The 22,705-nt window shown below is 39.7% G+C and overlaps 1 protein-coding gene across 7 annotated transcripts in view; it reads left to right on the top strand.

Annotated features, from left to right (window-relative positions):
- The window catches only part of TPK1 (thiamin pyrophosphokinase 1), a 352,799-nt gene that overhangs the window by 324,769 nt on the left and 5,325 nt on the right, over nucleotides 1–22,705 (top strand). For 4 of the 7 annotated variants that reach the window (XM_027573183.2, XM_027573184.2, XM_027573186.2 and 1 more), the window contains one exon: nucleotides 20,250–21,816. In XM_027573183.2, coding sequence (XP_027428984.1) covers nucleotides 20,250–20,368 — 119 coding nt within the window. In that variant the 3' untranslated portion in view covers nucleotides 20,369–21,816. Of the gene's footprint in view, nucleotides 1–20,249; nucleotides 21,817–21,960; nucleotides 21,980–22,705 lie in introns of those variants that run through there. The other 3 variants (XR_003516359.2, XR_003516358.2, XR_003516360.2) reach the window with 2 other exon arrangements.

Raw genomic sequence — 22,705 nt, 5'->3', positions numbered from 1 at the left:
CTTTCAGGATTTTCTCTTTGTCTCTGCAACTCACAAATTTTACTATTAGATGTCAGGGTGTTGACCTATTTTTATTGATTTTGAGAGGGGTTCTCTGTGCCTCCTGGATTTTGATGCCTATTTCCTTCCCCAAATTAGGGAAGTTCTCTGCTATAATTTGCTCCAAAATACCTTCTGCCCCTCTCTCTCTTTCTTCTTCTTCTGGGATCCAATTATTCTAATGTTGTCTCGTCTTATGGTATCACTTATCTCTCGAATTCTGCCCTCATGATCCCGTAGTTGTTTATCTCTCTTTTTCTCAGCCTTTTTATTTTCCACCATTTGGTCTTCTATATCACTGATTCTCTCTTCTGCCTCATTTATCCTAGCAGTTAGAGCCTCCATTTTTGATTGCACCTCATTAATAGTCTTTTTGATTTCAATTTGGTTAGATTTTAGTTCTTTTATTTCTCCAGAAAGGGTTTCTCTAATTACTTCCATGCTTTTTTCAAGCCCAGCTAGTATCTTTAAAATCATCATTCTGAACTCTAGTTCCGACATCTTACTAATGTCCGTATTGATTAGGTCCCTGGCAGTCGGTACTGCCTATTGTTCTTTTTGTTGAGGTGATTTTTTTCTGCCTTGTCATTTTGTCCAGAGGAGAATAGATGAATGAGAGAACAAAATGCTAACAGGGTAACAACGTCCCCAGAAAATATACTCTAAATAAATCAGAAAAGAGCTGAAACCAGATGGAAAGAAAAGGAAAGAAAGAAAGAAAAAGATAAAAACAAAAACAAAACATAGAATATGGTCAAATACGATCAGGCTGGTGCATAGATCAGTGCCACACACTAGATTTTGGGCATATTTTGGTCTGTTAGAAGAAAGTGCCTCCCAAATTTTTAAAAAAAGAAAAACTTATATATGCACAAAAATAAGGGTTAATACAATGAAGGGATGGAATATGACTATAAAGATGAAAATTATAAAAGATTTTATAAAAGGAATTGATAAGTTGGTTGAAAAAAGAAAGGAGGATTTAGAAAGAAAAAAAGGGACAGAATGTGATCATTCAGGAGACTAGAACAAAACCATACACTAGAGATTTAGGGTATATTTTGATCTCTTAGAAGAAACTGTATCTCAAAATTTTAAAGAGAGACCAACTTATATATATATATATGCAAAAATAAGGGTAACTACTATGAAGGGATAGAATATGACTCTAAAAATGAAAAATAAAAAATGTTTTTTAAAAAAGGGATTGATAAGATGTTGGTTGAAAAAGGGAAAAAGAAAAAATTTTTTTAAAAAATTTAAAAAATTAACTTTGAAAGACTAAAGAATCATGGTAAAAAAGCCATGAATTCTATGTGCAGTGTTCCCCTAGCGCTGGAGTTTGCCGTTTTCATTGATCGGTAAACTTGGTCTTGGCTGGCTGTTCTTGCTGATCTTCTGGGGGAGGGGCCTGGTGCCATGGTTCCCAAATGTCTTTGCGGAGGCGGAATTGCCCCGTCCTTGCTGAGTCCAGGCTAAGTTATCTGCCCGGGTTTGCTCTCGGGAGCTTTTGTTCCCTGCAAGCTTTCCGTACAGCTTTGGAGGACAAGAGTGAAATCGTGGCCTCCCAATCTCCACCCGGAGGAGCCGAGAACTCGGGGCCCCGCTCCTCAGTGCGCCCCCAGAGAAAAGCAGTCACTCCCATCTCCCTGGTCTCTGGCCGCACTCCGTGCTCACCCGGCCTGTGACCGAGCGTTTCTATCTCTGGCACCCGACCCCGTGTGGAGTCTCCAAACCCAGCAGATCCCTGCGGTGCGCTCCCGCGCCGCTGCTCCTCCTGGGGGAAGAATAGGAGTCTCCCCGGCTCTGCCGCTTGTTGGGTCCCTGCTGGAGGAGCAGTGGCCCGACTGGGCCGCGGATCACGGTTTATGGCAACCCCAAGTTGAGAGCCCGCGCCTCGGCTCCGTCTCTGCAGCCGGCTTCCCCACTCCGATACCTGGGAGCTCTGCCGCACTCAGGCACCCCCGGTCTTTCTGTGACCCCGAGGATCCTGAGACCACACTGTCCTGCGAGGGTTCCACCCCCCGCTTAGCCATTGGAGCAACGTTCCTCAGCAGAAAAAAGTCCGATTTTGTGCTCCGTGGCTCTATCACTTGCCAGAAGCGGCCGACGGAGGCCCCCTCCCCCGCCGTCTATCCTCCCGAATATTGCCTCGGATTCACTTCTCCGCACGTCCTACCTTCCAGAAAGTGGTCGCTTTTCTGTTCAGAGAGTTGCTGCTATTCTTTTCTTCAATCTCCTGTTGAGTTCATAGGTGTTCAGAATGGTTTGATCCCTATCCAGCTGAATTCCTGGGCCCAGACGAAATCCAGGTCTCCTACTCCTCCATCTTGCTCCTCCCTCAGATTCACCTTAATTTTTATCTAATGTATTTTCTACAGATGTAGCAAAATGTTTTTACTTACAAGCCAGGTATTGAACCATGTCCTTAGTAGTAAGCCTGTTGGATCATTTTCTCTTTCTTCCTGGTCCAGACTGTTAATACTACTTGCTAGTGGCTAACACTGACAAGAAAAGCACTCCTATAATGTTTTAGAAATGGAATCAGTGCATTTTTCAAATAAGAAAATACAATACGTGTTTCAGGTAAGCACTTTATTTGTGCCTCGTGTTCTGTAGCTACTCAAAGATAAGGGATGAGAAACCTCTGCATCAATTTTGTGGCTGGTCTGAAGCCCAGGATGTTGGTCTGTCTCTAAGAATCCCTTTCTTCAGTTTCATAACTAAGCATTAGAAAGAAAAATAGGTGGCATTGCCACATTTTCAAGCAATTTAAATATTTGGCATGCACCTCAAATCATTTAACTTTGCTTAGCCTGTCTATAAAGAGGTTTGGAAGGTGTTCCAAGGTGTTAACTTCCCTAGTTTGACTCTGTGATAGAAGGCAGAGGATGTGTGCTGTGCATCTTTCCATTGATAAAATATCTTAAACTGGTTTCCCAGTCTTGAAATAAAGGGGTTGGGTATTCGACCAATGGTTCTTGGTCCATAGAAGGCCTGACATGTTCCCTTGGGCCCCCTTCCTTTCTGAGTGGGTTAAAGCCACAGGGCCAGGGCTCTGAACCTTGCACCTGAACTGCTTAAAGCAGGGGCAGCTCCACTACTCTCTGTGGCAAACCACTGAACGAGCTACGTAAGGTCCCTCTCAGATTAGAGATTCGTTGACAAAAGAAGTTGGATCAAGTCATATATCTGATTGGGAGGAGAAGACTTCATTTCATGTACAAGATAGACTATGCCTGCCATCACACCACAGTTGGTGTAGCAAGTGCTAAACAGAAAGTTACCAATTTGGTAACTTGGATAATACATAACTTTGCATGCAAATAGTTAATGCCAAGAAAGTTCAGCAAGAAAAGAGTTCAGGTTGTCATGAGGAAAGGATCCATGGTATGAATATTGAAAAATGGATTGATTATGATAACTAGAGCAGGAAGAAATATATTAATTATGAATTAAAGTAGCTGGTTTTTAAGAATGTAATCTTTTCAGGCTCATAGAATATTCATATAGGAAGATGCCAGCTATTCCTAATATGAAATATTATCATTGTATACCAGTAAGGGGAAGTTAAAAATGAAAACAGGTCATGATGAAATACAGTAGGAACAAGCATTTGTATTTATGGGTTTATGGACAAAGTCTGAGACATTGTTTTATCACCATTGATATCACAAATCATCTGTTAATACTAAACATTTGACTTAAATCAAATGCTGTTTTTCCTAAAAGACGGGGTCAGACTCTCACTAAATGAAATTCTGTTCTAAAAACAGCCATATAATTTCATGAACTCTGCTTGATAGTAAACATCCATGTACTCTTTCTGTTTTATAAATACTTTTCAACAAAGGAGTGAAAAGCCACTGTGGCCATGGGATTTCATTTTTAGGAGTCCCCGTTTCAGAGGGGAGAGATACCAGAAAGCTCATCCACTGAGAAGGGAGCTGGAGTCAAGTGTAAAGCACGGGAGGGCATGTGGAGGTGGGTAGAGTCCCTGGGTCCACTCCGTCCCTCAGATCTAGGGTGGAGCAGGTGGTCGAGCCAAAGCACAGATCAGGGGACAGTGTAGGGACACAGGCAGCAGGGAGCCTTGTGGAGAAAAGTGGACATTTCATCAGCAAGGCAGCACCCCTGAGGAACAGCTGGTCTGGCTGCATTTACCAAGGTGGAGCCAGAATCTCAGAGGCATTTCCATGAGCTTTTGTAAACTCTGGGACTCAGAGTCCTCTGCCTAATCTGACTAGATCTTCCCAGCTATAGACAGATGGAGAATCAACTTCTAACCATACTTAAACTTCACTCCTGAAATTTATCAATATATGCTATGGTTTTTCTAAATCTGCCTAGTGGGTGGAAACAGATTTTTTTTTCATATATTGGCGTGTTTTTGTGTGGGGGTATGTGTAAACATGTGATAATACAGTTTTAAAAAAAGAACCCTATTAACCTTACATATTTGTAGCCTCACACATAACCTGTTTAATATACCTTCTGTTCAGAATTTGAACCTCAAAGTGGTTCTGCTGATGGTGTTCCTTCCTATATGGTTTATATGGTTCCTCCTCCTGGTACGAAAATCCATGTCATTCTGTTCTTGTTTTTATTTCATTTATTTTTTAAATGTATATGCATAAACTTTTTCCCAGTTGTGATCAATGGCTATAACGTGAAATGTCAGTTTTTCTTTTACGTGTTTAAATTAAGCAATTTTTCTATAATGCTGGACTGTCTTCATCTTTAATCACTACGTCATATTCACCAAACTTCTATAACCTATATTAGCTTGGCATTAAAGATTGTAAGAAATTTATTTTTGACTATATCAGAAAGTGTTTTTGTCTGACCTGGCATTCAAGAACAGCAAGAGTCAGCTATAAAATAGACTTACCAGGCCTTCATCCATCCCTTTTTAGAGCTTTATTTCCACAGCCACCTGGGGTTTGGCCTTTCTGATGTCACAAACCAAAATGTGTCATTGACCTTCATGATTTCCATGCTTCAACCATTTCTGTCCATACTCAAGGTGACAGCTGTAATCCAGGTCCTACCCATCTAAGGTTAATAGGTACCTTCACCAACTGAGCATCTATCCTGTTAGAGATGACAGGTCATCTTATCCCTGAGCTATGAATAAGCTGGTTTATAGGCTGGTTTAATCTGATCTTATTTAAATGAATAAATGTCCTTCAAAGCAGTTATTTGGGGGGGGGTGCCACCAATTTTTTCCAGCCTTACACGTGCCATTCGTTGAGTTTCTTCCTCCAGGGATAAGAGGTACAGTGGTTGCTAATGGTCCTTCATTACCCCTATTCCTCCCAGGATATTTTATGGGTTGTTTTTTGTTTTGTTTTGTTTTGTTTGTCGTCTGGGGTTATCTGATTTGACTTGGTAAATTCTAAAGAGCACAGATTATGTCTCCTTAGCTTATTCTGTACAGAAGTCACCTGTGGGTTTGAGATTGGTATTAAGTGATTACACGATGCCACCTCCCATATTCTTCTCTTCCTTCACTTTTCTGTGCTGTTTCCATTTGTTTGATGTACTTACAGTAATCTCTGTTGACATTTGAAGGATAGAAGCAAATGCCCCTTTAAAGCTTCCTCGGTGCAGATGAAATGACCATAATACAAACTTTCAGTAGTTTCACGGAGAAGTCAAAGACCATCACAGACATTACCTCATCCATGTCCACAACCAGCCGTATCCGAGATAACAAAAGATAGGTCCAAGTGGTATTTTTCAAATGGATGCTAAGGTCACCTGAAGAACTTTCAGCAAAAGCATATTGCGGTGGACAGGTCAACTCTGTTTTTGGGGATGACACTGAGGCCAGCAGCACTGAAAGGCTTTGCCCAGGGTTCTCCCACCAGTCAGTTACGAACTGGGATGGGAACCTTTGTCAGGAACGGTCAGCTTTGCCACAGGCAGCCACAATCATCACGCTTGCGTGTGTGTTCGGGAGACAGGCCAAAGTCTGTCTTTGCACACACATTTAAATCTGATACGGACTTCCCATACTGAAAATCTTGGGCCATTTCTACACAGACCATTCATTTAAATAGGCCACATTTTATGGATTTGGACTGTCCTTTTTTCTTTTTTTTGTAAAGCAGTTCTGATGCACTCTTTAACTGTAGGGTGGGCCCTGTGAGTAGAACATGCTAATGATATAACACATTAGGGAATTCTTTTTAACAAAGAAAAATAACAACATGTTTTAGAAAAGCCTGAACATTTGAAAGTGCTTGGAAAACCTTTTCTAACTGGCATAATTAGCCTTGGTTCCTCCAAGCTGCGGCATTTTCTTGGTCTAATTGTTTTGGGGACAGCAGGCTGAGTGGAGACACAGGCAATGTGAAGAGAGAATAACGGACATCAGAAGCCTTCCAGTGACTTCCAGGCCTCATCCAAGGGCACGGTGTGACTTCTGAGAGAGACGAAGATAAATGAAACCACTTCCAGGCAGAGAATTAGAATAGCCCTTAGACACCCGAGTTTAAGAAAGGATTGGTCGTCAGGATAGAGAGGTGACCAGGGCCCACCTTGGGAGGCGGCACCAAGCATAATTTGGGCTAATTTTCAGGTCTTCCTGAATCAATAAGTGTAAGTAAGGGCTGTCCTGGGTGAGCTTCAGTCAGGTGACGAAGGAAGAAGCCTGTCCCCTGTACTGGGCTTTATGCCCAGCATCCCTGTAGAGGCCCTTCCAGGCAGCCACTAATGCACATACCACAAGCTGCATGCCTGCTTCCTAAATTCGGTGCACGTTCTCTTCAATTCAGGTTTATTTTAATGCACTTCAAATCGAGGAGCATTTCTTGATTTGATTCTCCTAACGGCATCACTTCAGCTTTTGAGGAAGTAAAGATAAGCAAGGAGAAGGCACTTTCCTTCATGAGTTCCTAGTCTTTTTTCCTAACTTCCCCCCAAATTTTAACATTGAATTTTAATATTAAAAAAAAATCTCAAACCTACTGAAAAATTGAACAGCAAAATCTGTATACTTTCCATCCAGATTTAGTACTGCTAACATTTTTCTACATTTGCATGTCTGTCTTTGTGTGTGTATTATTAATTTGGCCTGCCGTGGGTGGAGAATCAGAGAGAGCTATCCAGGCTAGAAGGCGACATTTGACTTCACACTGAAAGGATACAGCAAGCACACCAAACATGGGCTATGCTCCAGAAGGAAGAGAAACATCAAAATTTCTTGTGGGAGTAGGAAGTTCCTGATCTGTTAAGGGAATAGCAAGTAGCATGGGGTGGCTGGCAAGTAGCTTATGTGGGAGAAAGTAGACATTTGAGGAAAGGCCTTAAATACCAGGCCAAGATGTTTGGGGTAGGAGGCAGCGAGCTTATAAGCAATTAGGTTCCATCAGTTATTCTTTCAGGCGGGAATGGCAAGATCAGCTAGGGCACTTAGAGGAGTAGAGAGGACAGTGATAACCAAGAGCAAGGACTTTAGTTAGAAAACCATCTCATACATGTCCAGGCAGGAGTCTACTTACTAAGTTCCTTATAGAACGCAGGATGTATTCTATTGGTAATTTTGTTAGGTTTGTTTAGATTTTACATTTTCGGTTTTCTTGTCTAGTTTTGTTAGCCTTTAACTTAAAGGGCAGAGAACTCAATCTTTCTTACTGCTGAACATATGCCCAGTGTCCAAGTGTCTGTTGATCCATTCCTGTCCTAAGCTGAAATAATTTTAAAAGACTTGATATGCTCACTTGAATTTAATAGTCCCTTTATAACCTGAGACGCTGTGAATACATATCTGCAGTCCCGTGATAAATGTTCCCTGAAAAAACAGATAACTGATTCATAAGTATGGTTTCTGCTTCAATAACCTAGATCTGTACTGTCCAATCAATACGGTAGCCACTAGCCACATGCAGCTGTTAAATGCTTAAAATTGACTTGTTCAAAGTGAGATATGCTGTAAATACACACCAGATTTCAAAGACTTAGTATAAAAAAGGAATGTAAAATATCTAAAAAATAATTTTGCATATGGATGAGATGTTAAAATGACAATATTTTAGATATACTGGATTACATGAAGTGGCCCACTCCCACCACTTTTCTTCACCAGGGTATCAGAAGTCTTAGCCAGGGCGATTAGACAGGAACAAGAAATAAAAGGCATCTAAAGTGGTAAGGAAGAAGTAAAACTGTCACTATTTGCAGATGACATGACACTATATAAAGAAAACGCTAAAGACTCTATTTAAAAAAACAAAACTGTTACAACTAATAAAGTTGCAGGATACAAAAACATACAAAAATCTGTTGGATTTCTATACACGAATAGCAAACTATCAGAGAAATTATTTAAAAAATCCCATTTACAATTGTATCAAAAAGAATACATACTAATAAATTTAACCAAGGAGATAAAAGACCTGTACACTGAAAACGATAATACTTTGATGAAAGAAATTGAAAAAGGCACAAATGGAAAGATATGCCATGCTCATGGATTGGAAGAATTAATAATGTCCATATTACCCAAAGCAATCTATATAGGTCAGTGCAATCCCTACCAAAATTCCAATGGCATTTTTTACAGAAATAGAACAATCCTAAAATCTGTATGAAACCACAGAAGACTCCAAATAGCCAAAGCAATCTTGATAAATAACACACCTGGAGGCATCATGTTTCCTGATTTCAACCTATATATCACAAAGCTACATTAATCAAACAAAAAAAGCAAAAAACAGACACAGGCCAGTGGAAACAGACAGCCCAGAAACGAACCTGTGCATGCGTGGTCAATTAAATTACAACAAAGGAGCCAAGAATCTACAATGGGAGGACGATCTCTTCAATAAATGGTAATGGGAAAACTGGACAGTCACATGCAAAAGAAGGAAACTGGACCTCTGTCTTGCATCATTCACAAAAATCATCTCAAAAAGGATTAAAGACTTAAAAATAGGACCTGAAACCATAAAACTCCTAGAAGAAAACAGAGATGGTAAGCAACTTGCCATCTGCCTTGGCAATGATTTTTTAGATTTGACACCAAAATCAAAGGTAGCCACTACAACAAAAAATAAACAAATGGGACTACATCAAACTATCAACAAAATGAAAAGGCAGCATACTGAATGGGAGAAAATATTTGCAAATCCTATACTGGATAAGGGATATCCAAAATATAGAAAGTATTCATAAAATTTAATAGCAAAAAATTATTCAAATGGCCAATAGGTACATGAAAAGGTGCTCAACCTCACTCATCATCAGGGAAATGCAAATCAAAACCATAAGGATATATCACCTCACATCTGTTAGATGACTATTATCAAAAAGACAATAACAAGTGCTGGCAAGGATGTGGAGAAAAGGGAGCCCTTATGCACTGCAGGAGGGAATGTAAATTAGTGCAACCACTATGGAAAACACTATAGAGATTCCGACAAAAATTAAAAATAGAACTACCATATGATCCAGCAATGCCACTTCTGGGTTTTATCCAAAGGAAACAAAAATTGACTTGAAACGATATATACATCTGCATATTCATTGCAGCCTTATTTACAATTGCCAAGAAATGCAAAAACATTAAGTGTCCATCAGCAGATGAATGGATAAAGAAAATGTGTATGTACATACATATACACACAATGGAATATCATTCAGCCGTAGAAAAGAAGGAAATCTGCCATTTGCAACAACATGAATGGATCTTGAGGGGATTATGCTAAGTGAAATAAGTGAGACAGAGAAAACAAATTTATCATCTCATTTATATGTGGAATCTTAAAAAAAAAAAAAAAAAAAGAATCCCTCAGTAGAGAAAACAGGTTCATGGTTGCCAGAGGCCAGTGGTTAGGAGTGGAAGAAATGGGTGTAGGTGATCAAAAGATCCAATTGTCCAGTTATAAAACAAGTCATCAGGATGTAATGTACAGCATGGTGAGTTTAGTTACTGATACTATATATATTGTACTGAAGTTGCTAAGAGAGTACATCTTAAAAGTTCTCATCACATAAAAAACTGTGGTGATGGACATCATACTGACATACTGTGGTGACCATTTCTCAATACATATATATATCGAATCATTATGTAGTGTATCTGAAACTAATATAATGTTCTATGTCAATTATATCTCAACAAAAATAACACGTGTGTATATATAAACATTTTATCTATTTTTACTTTTTAATGTGGCTAATGAAAAATTACAAGTTAGATGTGTGGATCACATGATATTTCTATTCAACAGTGCTGATACAGATAATTGGATGTATTTCTATTCAGATGCTCTCCAACTTTTTTTTTTTTTTTAAGATCATGAAAGGCAGATATTCTCCAGCTCTACACTAGGACTAGTTTGAGTTTCTACCTTCAAGAAAGTGTGAAAAAGCAATACTGATATTTAATTTTTGATAATTTTTAAGAACAATCGTTAAGTATAAATGCTGTTTTATAGGAAACCACTTTAAAATAGGAATTCTGGAAAGGATATTATTATTAGGACAGGGTAAATTAGCAATTTTTAAAATCAAAAGTTTGCCAAACATATGTCTGTAAATACCTGTTTTAAATCTATAGTTCAAATAATTAAAATGGTAAAGACCAGTCCTAGTGAACTGATTTCAGAGGCAGTATAGTTTGCTTTTTCTGCTGATGAAATCTGTCACATTTTCTTAATAAATAGTATTTCTCCAAATCAGCTAAGCTTCTCCAGAGAGTAAATGATGAAAGGAGAGCATATGGTGCTGCCCTTACATCTGAGATAGTTAGTGATATGTCCAGTATTTCTAACCACACTCCCAGAACTTTACGTAATGTTCCCGAATGGTGGGGAACCTTGAGATCCACCATGAGAGCGCCATTAAACGTTTGTCTGTGTGGTATATATGGTATTCATTTAAGGCTTAGAGTGGTTTCCATCCTTTCACGGCATCGCCCACTTACTCTAGTCCATCAGGCTGCTGACAGTTCCCTACTTTAGGGAACACAGCAGCCTCAATTCTCTTTTTAAAACTCTTCAAAGAATTGCCTTAACCTCCCTTGGTAACGTGTGTCTAACAACTTTCATTATCATCAGAGCCTGTGGATTTAACCTCTCTCAACTTCATTTTCCTCATCTGTAAACTGCAGATAAAAGCCGGCTGTACCTTGATCACATGGTGCACTGTAAGTGCTCGGGTGATATGTGGAATGAACGAGAATTACTCCCATCTCGGATATCACCTCCTTGTATAGCATCTCCCAGGCAAAGCACATTTACTCCCATCTCTGACTCCTTCAATTTCATCAGTTTAAGAAATGTTGGCATTGCCTTTTTTATAATTTACTTATTTTTACAAAATAACCAGTGTCAACCCCCAAATTCTTAGGAAGCCAGGACGGGCATCAGGCCTGTGTGACTGTGTGTGACACCCCTCACCCACGGATTCACTTCCTGCTTGAATACACAACCCATCCTGGCCCCATGCTTCTGTCTGGTCTGTTGTGCTTGACTTTCTAGCTCTAGTGTCCAGCAAAGAGGATAACATAGTAAATACCTATAAAAACAAATGATTTACCAGCCCGGCAAAGTTATCTCATCATACCTCTCAGCTGGCTATAAACTAATCATTCGAAGTAAGGCATTTGCTAGTCGTTCAAATCATGGCAAGCTCTCTTTGTCATTTTAAAAGACTATGAATGTGGGAAAAGAAACCTTGATCTACTTCGCTGACAGAAGCAAGCAAAGAGGCTGAAAATTTCTTTAATACTTATCATGTTAGATTGCTGACTAGATAATTCATACGGCTTCTCTGTGAAGTAGATATTCTTATCCACATTTTATAGATGAGAAAACGGAGTTCATAGAGCCATCGTCTGAACCTGGGTTGGACTCATTAACCTCACACGACAGGGTTTAGACTTTTTGACAGGGAGAGCCTTCCTCCATCAAAGTATCAGAGCAGAACAGTCACCCGGGAGCACAGGGAACAAGTCCTTCCCACTCGTGCTTTCCACGCCTTTAAAGCATCAGAAGCCTCCCCATGGCCTCTATTACACCGTCAATCAGCTCAAAAGAGCCACAGACCACTAGGCTGGCCAGCAGAGGAGGGCAAGCAAGACAGCAGGACAGATGGCCCTGCTTACCCTCATGTGACACAAGAAGGGTTGAATAATTTAAATTCCACCAATTTGCCAGCTTCTGCCATATATTCCTCAGTCTTTCCAGCTTTACACAAACACTGGTAGGATGTCAGTAAAGCAACAGAATATGACGTGCCTAACTCTCATCCTTACCTTTGGGAAAGAAAACAGTTTGAGATCATGGACGAGAATTGTAAAATCTATGTTAATGTTTCTCTTATTTTTAAGTACTTCTATTTCTCTAAAATATGAAAACCCACAAGTTAGGCTGTGCTTCTGTGTTCTCTAATATATCAGGTATTACGTTTCACTGGAACAGGAACGTAACCAGCCCTCATTGGCCAATATTGCTGTCGTTACATCACAACTGCCCTTAAAACAATCGATGGCACTGGCTTTGAAGCACACAGCTGAGACTGCACTTTCACACTCAGACACAGCAAGCAGTTTCAGGTTATGTTGATCACATGTGATAGTTTCCTATAATTTGATACAAAGCTGTAACTTATATTCTTGTCCCTAGTTAAAACAGGACTTGATCTGAATGACTGGTTATCTTAGAACCATGGTTAATTCTGCTTTCTGCAAACAAAGAGGGGGAAAAAAAAACACTACATCTCAATTGTCTAAATGTTGAATTGAATATAAATGTTAAGCCAGTCAAGGTTTTGGACAAGTTTTGGGGGGTAGATTTTGAGAGAGTGATGGCATCAAGATGGCAACATAGGTCATTCCCAACTTCAGTCCCCTTCACAAGAAACTAAGAGTTATCCACGAAAGAGACACCATTGTAAAAATCCTAGAACCCATATGGGGGTAAGCCTAAAGCACAAAGACCAAGACAGACTGCATCAGAAGGGCAAGAGGAGCGGCTACACTGACGACATGGTTCCTTCCACAGGCCAGCACAACACTGCACCAAGCGGACTCCGGAGCCTACAGTTTCTCCAACAGGAAACAGAGCCCACGGTGGACATCCAGCTCCCCTGCACTGTGGGTCACTTCACAAGAGGCCCTTCACTTCAGGTCTCACATCAAGGGGGAATTGTGCAGCTTGACCACTGGGCATCGGATTGTGATTGAAAAGGGAAATAGAGTTTATAGCAACCACATTTGGATCCTGAAAGACCAAGTTTCCACTCATAGCAGCATTCAAGCTCAGCCAGTGGTTTTGCTTATCTGCAGAGTCAAGATTGTGGCCCAGTCTAACCAGGAACTTGGTGGGGCACCAATCTGCCTGATTTGGGACCACAAATAATGAGCCATACCAGCTTTGGAGCCAGTTCAGTTGCTCTGCTTGGGCAGGACAGCTAATTCGTAGGTTTACCTACTGCTGAGTGTAACTCCCCATGCAGGAAGCCTGAGCCCCTGGGAAACTGTTTAGCACGGCAGCACTCAAGTTGCCTATCTTCAGAGCCAGAAAGGTAACCCCACTGGCCAGGGAGCTTGGTGCACAGTTCTGCCTGATTGGGTCCCCAAACAAAAGACTTGCATGCCCTGGGGCCTATTCTATGGCCCCAACCAAGTAGGGAAACTAATTTATAGTCCTTCCTACCTACCTACCTACTGACCAACCGGGAAACCCAACCATAGCTCCCAGGAGTCTGCATAGCCCATCCTGCAATCCCAATGAAGCAGCACTTGAGTGGACAGCCAAGCCAGCGGCCCTTCCCATCTGCAGAGCCAAGACTATAGCCTGTTCGACCTCCAGAAAAGAGCCTTGCCAGTCTTGGGGCATTTACAGCAACCCCACTGAAGCAGGAAAATGAATTTGTAGCCCTGACCCCTGCTGAGTATAGCCTTCTGCCCACCCAACCAGGGAACCTAACCAAAGTACAGGGGAAGCCAGGTAGCCCACCTGCAGCCCTGCTTACAGTGGCACATGAGCTGAGCACATGGCCAGTGGCTCTCTCCATCTGGCCAGAGATGGTGCACAGTCCTGCTTGATTTGGGTCCCCAAACAACAAGCCATTATGGCCTTAGCCCCTGTTCTGCTGCCCTGCCCAATCAGGGAAGCTAATTCATAGCCATGCCTATTCCTGAGAATAGTAGTAGTCCTAACTGTCTAGGAAGCCTGACCAACAAATCCACACAACTGTGGAGCCCATCTTACAGTTGCACTTGGGCAGGGAACACAGCCAGCACATGGAACATTTTTTAGGATCCTATGTTAGGCTACAAAACAAGTCTTAGCAAATTCAAGAAAACTGAAATCATACCAATTATCCTCTCTGCCCACAGTGGTATGAAACTAAAGATCAATAACAGGAGGAAAACTGGAAAGTTCGTGAATACATGGAACTTAAATAGCATTCTCCTGAACAGCCAATGGGTCGAAGAAGAATTTAAAAAAAGTATCTTTAAACACAATATATGAAAACTTATAGGAAACAAAAGCAGTTCTAAGAGGGAAGTTCATAGCTATAATGCATACATCAAGAAAATAGAAAGATTTGGGGGTGCCTGGATGGCTCAGATGGTTAAGCATCTGCCTTCAGCTCAGGTCATGATCTCAGGGTCCTAGGATTGAGCCCCACATTGGGCTCCCAGCTCTGCAGGGAGTCTGCTTCTCCCTCTCCCTCTGCTTGTGCTCTCTCTCTCAAATGAATAAATAAAATCTTAAAAAAAATTTTTTAATTAAAAAAAAAGAAAATAGATTTCAAATAAACAACCTAACTTTATATCTGTGGAACTCGAAAAGGAAGAACAAACTAAGCTCAAAGTCTGCAGAGGAAAGAAAAGATTGGAAACAAAGATTAGAAAATGAAATACAGAAAAGGAAAAGAATTTTTCAAATCTAAGAGTTGTTTCTATGAAAAGATAAAATTGACACCTTTATGTAGACTAACCAACATAAAAGAGAGGACTCAAATCAAAAAAACTTATAAATGAAAAAGATTACAACTAAACCACCAAAATACAAAAGATTATATGAAACTACTATGAAGACTACACCAACAAACTAGACAACTGCAAAGAAATGGAAAAATTCTTAGAAACATACACCCTACCAAGACTGAGTTAGGAAGAAATAGAAAATCTCAACAGATGAATTACTAGTAAGGAGCTTGAATCCGTAATGAAAAATCTCCCAATGAAGAAAAGCCCAGGACCAGATGGCTTCCCTGGTGCATTTTACCAAACATTTAAAGAAGAATTAGTGCCAATCCTTTTCAAACTCTTCCAAAAAACTGAGACAGTAGAAACACTCCCAATTCCTTTTATGAGGCCAGCATTATGCTGATACCAAAGCTAAATAAGGACACTACAAGAAAACTACACGCCAATATCCCTGATACATACAGATGAAAAATTTTCAACGAAATTACTAGCAAATTGAACTCAACAGCATATCAGAAGGATTATTCACCATAATCAAGTGGTATTTATCTCTGGGATGCAAGGATGGTTCAACATACACAAATAAATAAATGTGATACATCACATTAATAGAAAAAAATAATCATATGATCATCTCGATAGATGCAGAAAATGCATCTGACAAAATTCAACATCCATTCATGATAAAAACTCTTAACAAATACATAGAAAGAAGGTGCCTCCATCTAATAAAGGCCATATATGACAAGCCCACAGCTAACATCATACTCAGTGACAAAAGTTTGAAAGTCTTTCCTGTAAGATAAGGAAGAAGACAAGGGTGCCAAGTCTCACCATTCCTATTCAACACAGTACTGGAAGTCATAGCCAGAGTAGTTAGGCAAAATAAAAGGCATCAGAATTGAAAAAGAAGAAATAAATTGTCTATTTGCAGATTATATGATTTTATACACAGAAATGCTAAGAGCCGTACCAAAAACAGATCAACAATTCAGCAAAGGTACAGGTTACAAAATTAACATACAAAAATCAGTAGTGTTTCTATATACTAACAATGAGTTATCTGAAAAAGACAGAAATGATCCCATTTATAATAGCATCAAAACAATAAAATACTTAGGAATAAATTTACCCAAAGAGGTCAAAGATCTCTACACTGAAAACTATAAGACAGTAATGAAAGAAATTGAGTCAGACACAAATGGGAAGATATTCCATGTTCATGGATTGGAAGAATTAATACCATTAAAATGTCCATACTATCCAAAACCATCTATAGATTTAATGCAATCCCTAGCAAGATTCTAATGTCATTTTTTACAAAAGTTAAAAAAAAAATCCTAAAATTTGTATGGAACCACAAAAGACCCTGAATAGCTAAAGTAATGCTGAGAAAGAACAAATCTGGAGGCATCACATTTCCTGATTTCAAACTATATAATAATGCTGTAGTAATCAAAACAGTATGTAACTGGCATAAAAAATATACACATGAACCAATGGAACATAACCCAGAGCTATACAATTAACCCCCCAGCTATACAATCAACTAATATTTGCCAAGGGATCCAAGAATACTCAATTGAGAAAAGACTATCTCTTCAGTAGGTGGTACTGAGAAAATTGGATATTCACTCCTATCTTAAACCATTCACAAAAATTAACTCAAATGGAATAAAGACTTAAACATGAAACCTGAAGCCATGAAACTCCTAGAAAATAACCTAGGGGAAAAGTTGTCTTGACCCAGGTTTTGGCAATGATGTTTTGTTAAGACACCTAAAGCACAAACAACAAATTAAAAAATAAACAAGTAGGACTACATCAAACTAAAACCTTCCACACAACAAAAGAAGCAATCAACAAAATGAAAAGACAACCTATGCATGAAAAGGAGAAAAAAATATTGGCAAGCTGTATATCTGATAAGGAGTTAATATCTAAAATATATAAAGAATTCCTAAAATTCAGTAGCAAAAAGAAAAAAAAGCAAATAATCCATTCAGAGTACCTGAATAGACATTTTTCCAAAGAAGATATTCAAATGACCAACAGGTGCATGAAAAGGCACTCACATCACTCATCATTACAGAAATGCAACTCAAAACCACAAAGAGCTCTATCACCTTACACTATCATCAAAAAGACAAAGATAACAAATGCTGGCATGGTCTTAGATAAAAGAGAACCCATGAATGCTGTTGATGAAAATGTAAACTGGTACAGACACTTTGGAAAACAGTATGGAGGTTCCTCAAAAAATTAAAACTAGAACTACCCTATGATCCAGCAATTCCACTTTTGGGAACATACCTGAAGGAAATGAAAACACTATGTTGAAGAGAGATCTGCACACCATGTTCTGTAGCAGCATTATTCACAAGAGCCAAGAAATGTGTCCATCAGTGGATGAATGGATAAAGAAGTTGTGGTACACACACCACAGGAGTATTATTCTGCCATAAAAAGGGGAAAATCTGCCATTTGCAACAACATGAATAGACTTTTAGGGCATTATGTTAAGTGAAGTGAGTCAGAGAAAGACAAATACTGTATGATCTCACTTATATGTGGAATCTAAAAATACCGACCTCAGATACTTTGTTGCCAGGGGCACAGGTGTGGGGAGGAATTAGGTGAAGGTGAACACAAACTTCTAGTTCTTAGATCTAGAAGTACTGGGCATATAACATACAACATGATAAATGTAGTTAAAAATGCCGTGTGGAATATCTGAAAGTTGGTAAGAGTAGATTCTAAAAGTTCTTATCACAAGGGAAAAAAATTTGTAATACATGTTAACTAAGTTTATTGTGATAATCATTTCCTAGTATATAGGTATGCATCAATATATATCAATAGAACTGGAAGAAAATAATCTGTTTTCCCATCTGTGGGAAGTTGTCTGTCTGCCAGTCTTGTTATTTTACTTCATAATTGACCCTCCAACATTTGGGGTAGGGAGAGTTCAATCATAATTCCAACTATTTTCCTCAAAAAAAAAATTTTTTTTTTTCTTATAGGGAAGACTAATTTACGGTTTGCTCCAAAAGCATGATTCTTTGACTGGAAGGAATATACTCCAAAATAATTGTAGTGACACAGTCAATTAAAATTCATGATTTTGTAGTTCAGCTTATTCATCTTAGTTTTCTGTCATTTTATTGTAATTTCCATAAAGTTGGAGACTAGCAAATGTATTTAATTGTAACCTTTCATTAATTCTGACTGTACTGCTACACACTGAATGTGTCCTTTAAAAGTCGTATGTGGAAGCCATAACCCCCAACGTGGTGGTATCTGGAGGTGGGGCCTTTGGGAGGTGACTCTTCATGATGAGATTAAAACTGTGTTCATTCTTTCCCCATAAAGAATTAATGTCAGGGAAACTGATAGATACAGATAGATTGATTGAGACACTTAGATATATATGTATCTCCTAAGTGTCTAGTCTTAATAATCCAAAATCGATAGTCTACCTTCAGAAAAGCAGAAAGGAATATATATGCAACTACAAACTAGGGAAATAATTTTGTGCTCTTGTCCTGAGCCTATATAAAAGCCAGGATTTTAATCAGTGTCCAGAATCTTAAAATGCATTGTGTCAAATTCAAGTGGTTGTGCATATATCTATATCTTGTACTTCACCGGGAAGTTTCCACTGTAAAGTTGGCAGGCCCACTAGAGCATCCAAAATTGTCTTTATGAAGTGGTTTGCAATGTTCAAACTGTTCCCCAACTTTATGAATAAGTGGTTTGCAATGTTCAACGGTTCCCCTTGTGGGCCACTGGGAAAGCCTTGAAATCCTAGGCCTGGCCCAGATGTCTGGGGGTGGGGTGCGCACCTGATCTCAGGCAAGGCTGCCCTGCAGGAGAGCCACGGCCCCTTTCTCCAACAGACCCCAAATAGACTTTGTCATGAATCCATGACCACCACCCTAACCCACTATCCACAAAATCGTGTCTAGATTTGTAAACTTAGGTGCATATTAGTATCATTTAGAAACTTCATCTCAAAAAAGTTCCAAGTTATTGAAGAGGCAAGAGCTTCTTACACTGAATTATGTATTAGGGTAATATTACCTGAGGTGTACTCCGTATTCTTGTATGGTTTTACCTTATAACTTTGTGTTTGCATTAGTAAAGGCGCTGACAACTCTGAAAAATAAGTAATTTGAGTTTTAATAAGTAAACTGTGTTAACTGGTAATACTAATCATACACTGTCCTGTAATACCATCTCTGGATTTTTAAATTGCCTTTTCGAGATTTCCTCAGGAAGATAACGAGCTCCCTCTAGTGGGAAGTGAGCATTATAATCCGGTTATTTCCCCAAAGCACTGTAAACTTCAGTTACATTTTGTTTAAAGGAAAGGGGCTCCATTTATTTTTCTCTTTGAATTTTAGCCAAGAGAATAATATTGGTTATCATGGAATGTGTATAGGACAGTCATGAGTTTGGGGTCATGTTGATGAACTGCTCTTACATAAGCAAAGAAAGTGAGGTTACCTCAACTTAATGCCTAAGCATTAACTCCAGCTAACCTGTTAGAATATATATATACATACATACATAGAATTTACTTACCAATTACATATATATCACTTAACTCCTAAGCCTTTACTTTGATAATTAAGTAGTTAGAAGATTATCTCTCATCTCTTGGCCTCATTTTACAGCTGAGCCTATGGCTTCCTCAAGATTTCACAGTCGGCTTTGACCTTTGAGTTTCTATTAATTTTACAGAAAGCAAGCCTTGCTCATTTTGGCTTTTCTTAATTTATGAGAAAAATATAACCAAAATCCCGTGGTTTTTTTGAGTAATTAGCTTTCCACCCCATATCATTCAGACTTGAAGCTAAAACTGCATCTTTATAGAGTTTAATAACTTATGTAAAATGTTAATTCTCAATCATCAAGAAAAATTATAATTGCACCCAGGCAAGAAAGTAAGTAGCACATTACAAAATGGGTTTTGATTTTACAATCGGTTATGAAAAAAAATTTAAAAATTTAATGAAATTTTGTCCGAGAGTGGCATATATCCCAGAATAGTTAACAACCAATAACCAACTCCTGGAAAGTTATGGAAACTTTCAATTTTAAAATCCTACATGTTATGTTCCACCTGTTCCACACTGTATATAGCTTATATCAAAGCACAGGCTTCACTGCTTTTTGGTAACTGTTGACAAAGTTCTACCACACTGGAGAAAGGTTGGCTCTCACTAACCATTGTTTTATTGTTTTCTTACAGCAAACAACATGCTTGGTTTTGGAACACTGGTCAGTACTTCCAATACCTACGATGGATCTGGTGTCGTGACCGTGGAAACGGACCATCCACTCCTCTGGACCATGGCCATCAAAAACTGACCCAGCAATTGGCATCCACAGCCATGCCTCTGATTTACCTCATTTGCCTTATTGTCTTATTGCTCAACTTATTGCTTATTGCTCAACAAGAACTTTGATTTACAGAAATTTAAACCTCTCCATGGGAAGCCCAGTAGTCTCAAAGATGTTAATGTTTACATAATCCAGGTAACACAAATGACAGATCTCAATTTTACAGTGAGGGAGAAAAATGATTATTTTGAAGAAAGTAAATAAGCTCTATTACATTCACTTGGAAAACTATTGTGGATCATTCCCCTATAAAATTCAGTACCAATTATTATCATTCCATTTATCCTAGAGAATTGTTTTTGATTTTGAAGCTGAGAAAGTTCTCTGTTGAGGGTCCTTGGTGTCTAACACATCAGCCACCTTCTGCCCATCCTTAAATCCTTACACCGAAGGCTACGTCTGAATGTTAACGCTAGAGTCCTCTGTATAATATGGGGAAAAAATTCCTTTCAGAGTGGGATGTTAGAATGGCACCATTTTGCCCTGGCTTTACCTGTCTTTGGTATTACCTTTTAAAAATAAATCAAGAATCATTGACCTAATTATTAAATTGGAAAACAGGCAGTTATGTAAGCTATAGGTGAAGAGAGAAATGGCATGAAAGGTGAATGACAGGTCATAAAGCCCTACTGACACCTTCACCCCAAGCTCAGCTCTGAGCCGAGTGCACTAGGCTCCAGGGGAGTGACAGATGAGAACTGCCCTCATTGGAATTACAACCCAGGCTGAAGATATTGTGCAGAGGAAACTCATGCACGAAAAATGAATTGTTTCTGACATTACTCAGCCTGAACAAGCGTTGGTTCACAGGCCCCAAAGTTAATGCAGAGGACCAGGAAATGAGTTTGACACCTAGTAGTAAGAATCTGGGTCTGAAAGCCTGAGCTCCTGTCCTGGTCCAGTGATTCACCCACGTTCCCGGAACTTTGTCCTGAGCCAGAACCGGGGCAGGGCTGGCGGGGTGGTGCCGGAGCTTCCTTCTGCTGCCCCTCCACCCCTAGGTTCTAGACCCTAACACCTGGCAGTTACCCAGCAGAGAATGCACAGCATTACTGGCTCGGCAGTTCAAACCATGTAGGGCACTGAAATGCACTCGTTTCTTTTATAATGAGACCCTCATCTCTCTTACCCTTTTCTATCCTATTTACCAAACGAAACGGTGCCATACAAACCATGACGTGAGGAGAACCCACCCCCTAGGTTTTACGAACACACATCCCCATCTTGCTCTCGAGGACCAGCAGCTCTTTCCTTCCCGGTGTTACGATAAAGCAAGAGTTGGATTTTAAGTGGAGAGTGAAAGGAGAATCGGTTGAGCTGCGTGCAGTTGTGAAGGTTCACCATGAGAGGTCAGTTGTTGTTATTACACAAATATAGGAGATTGGAATCCGACGTCAAATAAAAATACTTAGTTACCAGTGTGCATGTTTGTGGTCTGTTTACAGCCCATTTTCTCAACTGTATTTCATTGTCACCGATCTCTCATAATCAACGTTTCTGTACAAAAAGAAAAAAATTGCCCAAAGGATGGTTAATAACAACAGCACTTCACTCCTCAGATTTCAGCAAGCAGCCAGTATTAATACTTGCTCTAAGCTGCATGGAGGGTCTGCATGAGATCACACGTGCCGGTGCTTACGCTCTCTCTCTGGACTCGCTGCCCATCTAGAAAAGAGGGATTATATGAAGCACCTGCTTATCTTGCAGGCCTTAGGAAAGACAGGTGGATTGCTTTTGAAGATCTTTATAAGCTGGAGAAAAAATAGAAGGGACTGCCATACTAGCGAAAGTGGAGAAAGCCAGTGGAGGAAGAGCCCTGGGGAAGTAAGAAAAAGCAGAAGGGTGGGAGCACAGGTGAGCGGCCCAGACCCTGCACTCCGTGCTGTGCTGCGTGGAAGGCCCCCCTCTAGACCCTGCGGCACGTTCTCCGCCAAATGCACATCCCGGAGCTCCTGTCCCTGTACTGCCTACCTTCCCATTCACAGCAGACACAAGGGCAAAGAAGCCAGGGGAAAGGTCAGTCGAGGTCCTTTAACTCAGAACCCCCAGTGGCAGAACTTGGTACCTAAGACCTCCGAACCACTGCCCCGAGCAACAGCTGCACAAACTAGAAGGGAGCAGAGGAGTGGTGGGTAAAGTGCGTAGTGTTCTTGACACTTGTACTTTTTATTTCACGTAGAAGTTGAGGTTCAGCCGCTACGTACTCATTACCAGAAACGTATTCTCAACACATAAAAGAAAATGACTATTGTTTTTAAATTTTACTACCAAAAAAATGCATGTCCTGTTTATCCTGAAAATCTT

Source organism: Zalophus californianus, chromosome 12, assembly GCF_009762305.2.
Source record: "Zalophus californianus isolate mZalCal1 chromosome 12, mZalCal1.pri.v2, whole genome shotgun sequence".
Taxonomy (NCBI): domain Eukaryota; kingdom Metazoa; phylum Chordata; class Mammalia; order Carnivora; family Otariidae; genus Zalophus; species Zalophus californianus.
The sequence above is the reverse complement of the archived record's forward strand: the minus strand, read 5'-3'. Positions and strand labels throughout refer to the sequence as shown.